We start from the raw sequence: 3,299 nt of genomic DNA, 5'->3' as shown, positions 1-3,299 counted from the left end.
TTTTTTTTTGTTCACCTCTTTCATCCCTTGTTGTCATTATTGTTTTTTAATGTGGACCCTTCAACACAGATAGTGGCACATTGTGTTCAAACACATACACCGCAAAAAAAAAAAAAATACAGTTCTAGTCTTGAAACTCGGATATTTTTCTTACAAATAGCGTCGTACGTGGTTGACGAAGTACTAGTGCAAACTCTCGTATAATTAGAGGGGAGGGGAAATTAGCATTGAAATATATATATATATATATATAAGTAAAGGCAAGAAGTCAATTCAGCAGCAACGTTGGCAGCCGAGCGGTAATCCACTGGAAGGAACTGTCTCGTGAGAATGTCATCCCCCGCTCCATCAACATCCCACAACGCCGCCAACTCCACACAGGCCTTCAGTCTCAAAACACGACGACCAATTGATGAGGATGATTTGCTTACAGCTGAGGATCGTGAGGCCAAAAGTACGGTTGAAAAGTTGGACTGTGCGACACGGCGCCGGGCTTGTAAGAACTGCACCTGCGGCCGAGCCGAGTTGGAGCGGCAGTTGGAGGCCGGTGGAAGTCAAGTGATGGGCGCCATGCCACCAGGAGGCTGCGGGAACTGCGCGAAGGGGGATGCCTTTCGTTGCGCCGGCTGCCCGTACCTCGGTATGCCTGCCTTTGATAACGCAGTTGACGGGAAAGTGAAGTTGGATCTTACTGATGATATCTAAATGAGATTTGGAGTATGTGTGGCTGAGGGAGAGGGGAAAGATAAGAAAAAAAAAGGAGCTAGAAAATGGTGGAACGTATACATATATATATATATATACATATGTGGGTGTTTCGTGTGTGCCCGTCCTCACCTATTTTCTCCCTTTCTATCCCCTTATTTATTTATCCACTTTGTTTTCCGGCGTTGCCTGTCCAACTCCGCTGAAGGAAAAGGGAAAGACGATGAAATAAGCGCAGGTGCTACGTTTACGTATGCAAAGTGTGACGACGCCAACCAATCCGATCCCTATTTAAGGTAGCCGGCACAGGCAGACAGTTCACGGTGAAGGGAACACTCAGCGCATTATGTGACCGCTGCTCTACGCCGTGGTGGGCCTTCTTTTCCGTTTCGTGCGGAAACTTTCATTTCCTGAAATTTATTATATTGTTTCTCCTTCACTTCGTTTTTTGCTGTTTTGTTCCTTGTATGGATGGATGATCTTATAAATACGCACAGCCAAAGAAAAGCACCGCCCGGGTTTAAGTGGGTGAACCAAACCTAGGCTGAGTAACGGGTGTAGTGGGAAATAAGCTTAGGGTAAATTGTCATCGTCGGGCACAACACTACTAACTTTAAGTCCTGTATTGTTGTTATTGTTGTTGTTTACTGGGATGCGCCGAGGTTTCTTTCTTCGTGCCCGCCCAGACTTTGTGGCGGCGCTTCTCACGCAGGGGCGGTTGGTAGATGTCCTGCTTTTCCAGCACTTCGGCGCGGAGCCGGCCATCACCGATACCAATGATAACAATGGCATTGGGCCCGCAGCAACAAAAAAAGATGGTAATACAGATGGCGTCAAGGTTAACGCTAGCGATGTAGAAAAATCCTCAGGGAAGGCGGCTGAGCTTACCACTGCAAAGTCTCCGGTTACAGCGCCATCGCAGCGGTCGCTCCTGCGCGAGAGGTGTGACGCCGTGCGTACCGCAACAAAGCGGTCTGCACATCCCGTGATGTGGCCTGTTGATGTTGGCACAGCCGCCACTGAATGGCGCGCCCCACCAAATTCACAGGACCACGTCCGCGTGGCCCTCGGCAGCGATGGATCTAATGAACCGGGCCGCAAAGTGGTGCTGCACGGCTCGTTTATCGCCATTGCCGCACCTGGCTCAATACCCAAAACCATGCAACTCCTCGCCTCTCAGGAGTGCGGAAAGGAAGATCAGGTGAAGGGCACGGCAAGCAACCGCGAACCGCTACTTTTGTCGCTCCCAATGCAGCAGGCAGGCGGACATATCAGTGTTAGCCCTGCAACTGGCGGACTGTGCACTGTAACATTGAGTGGTGCTGAGGCGGCAATAGTCTCCAACTCAGCTGCCGCTGTGGACGCCTTCACGGCAGAACACAACCTTCTCGCGGCGGCCGCCAGCAGTGGGATGATAGACCGGCTGCTAGAGATATGTGCTCTGCATGCTACCCACGCAGTGCGTCACGACGCCTTACTTATACGCAACCCGTTCGTACAGAAGGCTTTGGCGGCCATGGCTTGCAGCCGCTATGGCATAGACGCTCTGACATCCTTTGTAGTAGGTTGCAGTGCGGATGACCCGAGCCAACTGGCAAAGGACACAAATCCTGTCGACAGTAAAGAGAATGAGGTGGGCGACGCACGACATCCACCGTTGGCAGAATGTGTTGCTGTCAGCACGTACGCCGGCCAGGCGCTTGCAACGGCTCTCCAGCTGACACGTGAGGTAATTAACGGCGTACTACAGCTGGACCCACAGGGCGGTGTGCCGCATGCCTCTAAACCAGACCGACTTATAGACTATGCGTATGCTGTGCGGATGGTGCGTGACGAATCTCAGATACTTGCAGCTCTCTCGTTTCGTGGCAGCTTACAGCACCAGAGATACATCGCACCGTTACTTTTGCATACTGAAAGTGGTCTGCAGGGCGCTGCCGGGTCGGTTAGCAAAGGCATCGGGTCTTCGCTTTTCATGCGCGCGATAAGCGCGCCGTCAGACGTCCCGCGGCTCGTTTCGCCTCATGTGTACCTCCGTCTAAGCGCCAACGAGCTGGAGGGGGATGTTGCGACCTTTTTGAAGCTCCTTCGAGAGGGGGAGCGCCGTCGCGATGCGGCGTTCATACGCACTACCGCTCAGTACGTCGCCGAGGTGTTCGCGAGTGTAGCGGTTCTGTACCGCGCTACGGCAGCCCTCACACGAACAGGGAATAATGCCCCACGTGACTGGTTGCTCGCACAAGCCTTCTGTGGAGAGTCTGCGGTTTGCAGGGCAGCACTGCTGCGAAACTTCGAGATGTCGAAGGCAGCACGCACAGCGTTGCTGTCAGCTGGAAACAACAGCGGCACAATTCATCCAGTGGAGTTGATGAATGCCCAACCCGTGCGGAAGATGGCGAAGACTCCCACACACTAGCAAACGATGGTAACAACATTTATATCAGCTGGAGCATCTACCGCTGGTGTTGATGGGGAAGTAAGAGAAAATAATAATAATCGTAATAGCGAAGAAGAGGTGGGTTGTAGTGACGGATGTTTAGGGTAAACAGGTAAGAGAGCTGGAATCTGCGAAGGGTGAAAAAATAATAATAATA

General features: G+C 51.8%; 2 protein-coding genes and 1 pseudogene across 3 annotated transcripts in view; all 3 read left to right on the top strand.

Annotated features, from left to right (window-relative positions):
• The window catches only part of TEOVI_000662700:pseudogene, a 549-nt pseudogene extending 389 nt beyond the window's left edge, over positions 1 to 160 (top strand). The window contains 2 exon segments of the mRNA in view: positions 1 to 105; positions 107 to 160. The exon segment at positions 1 to 105 is cut by the window's left edge and continues 9 nt beyond it. Of these exon segments, the coding sequence occupies positions 1 to 105; positions 107 to 160 (159 nt within the window).
• A 170-nt stretch (positions 161 to 330) lies between these two features.
• TEOVI_000662600 (Cytokine-induced anti-apoptosis inhibitor 1, Fe-S biogenesis, putative) lies at positions 331 to 705 on the top strand (the record flags this gene model as incomplete). The annotated part of the gene is made up of 1 exon (XM_067223501.1): positions 331 to 705. The coding sequence occupies one exon, from the start codon at positions 331 to 333 to the stop codon at positions 703 to 705; it is 375 nt and encodes a 124-aa protein (XP_067079602.1).
• Positions 706 to 1,357: 652 nt separating this feature from the next.
• On the top strand, positions 1,358 to 3,121 carry TEOVI_000662500 (uncharacterized protein; the record flags this gene model as incomplete). The annotated part of the gene is made up of 1 exon (XM_067223500.1): positions 1,358 to 3,121. One exon carries the CDS (start codon positions 1,358 to 1,360, stop codon positions 3,119 to 3,121), a length of 1,764 nt encoding a protein of 587 aa, XP_067079601.1.
• Positions 3,122 to 3,299: the final 178 nt, after the last annotated feature.

The sequence above is a fragment of the Trypanosoma equiperdum genome (assembly GCF_001457755.1).
Source record: "Trypanosoma equiperdum strain OVI genome assembly, contig: ctg_1888, whole genome shotgun sequence".
Taxonomy (NCBI): domain Eukaryota; phylum Euglenozoa; class Kinetoplastea; order Trypanosomatida; family Trypanosomatidae; genus Trypanosoma; species Trypanosoma equiperdum.
The sequence above is the reverse complement of the archived record's forward strand: the minus strand, read 5'-3'. Positions and strand labels throughout refer to the sequence as shown.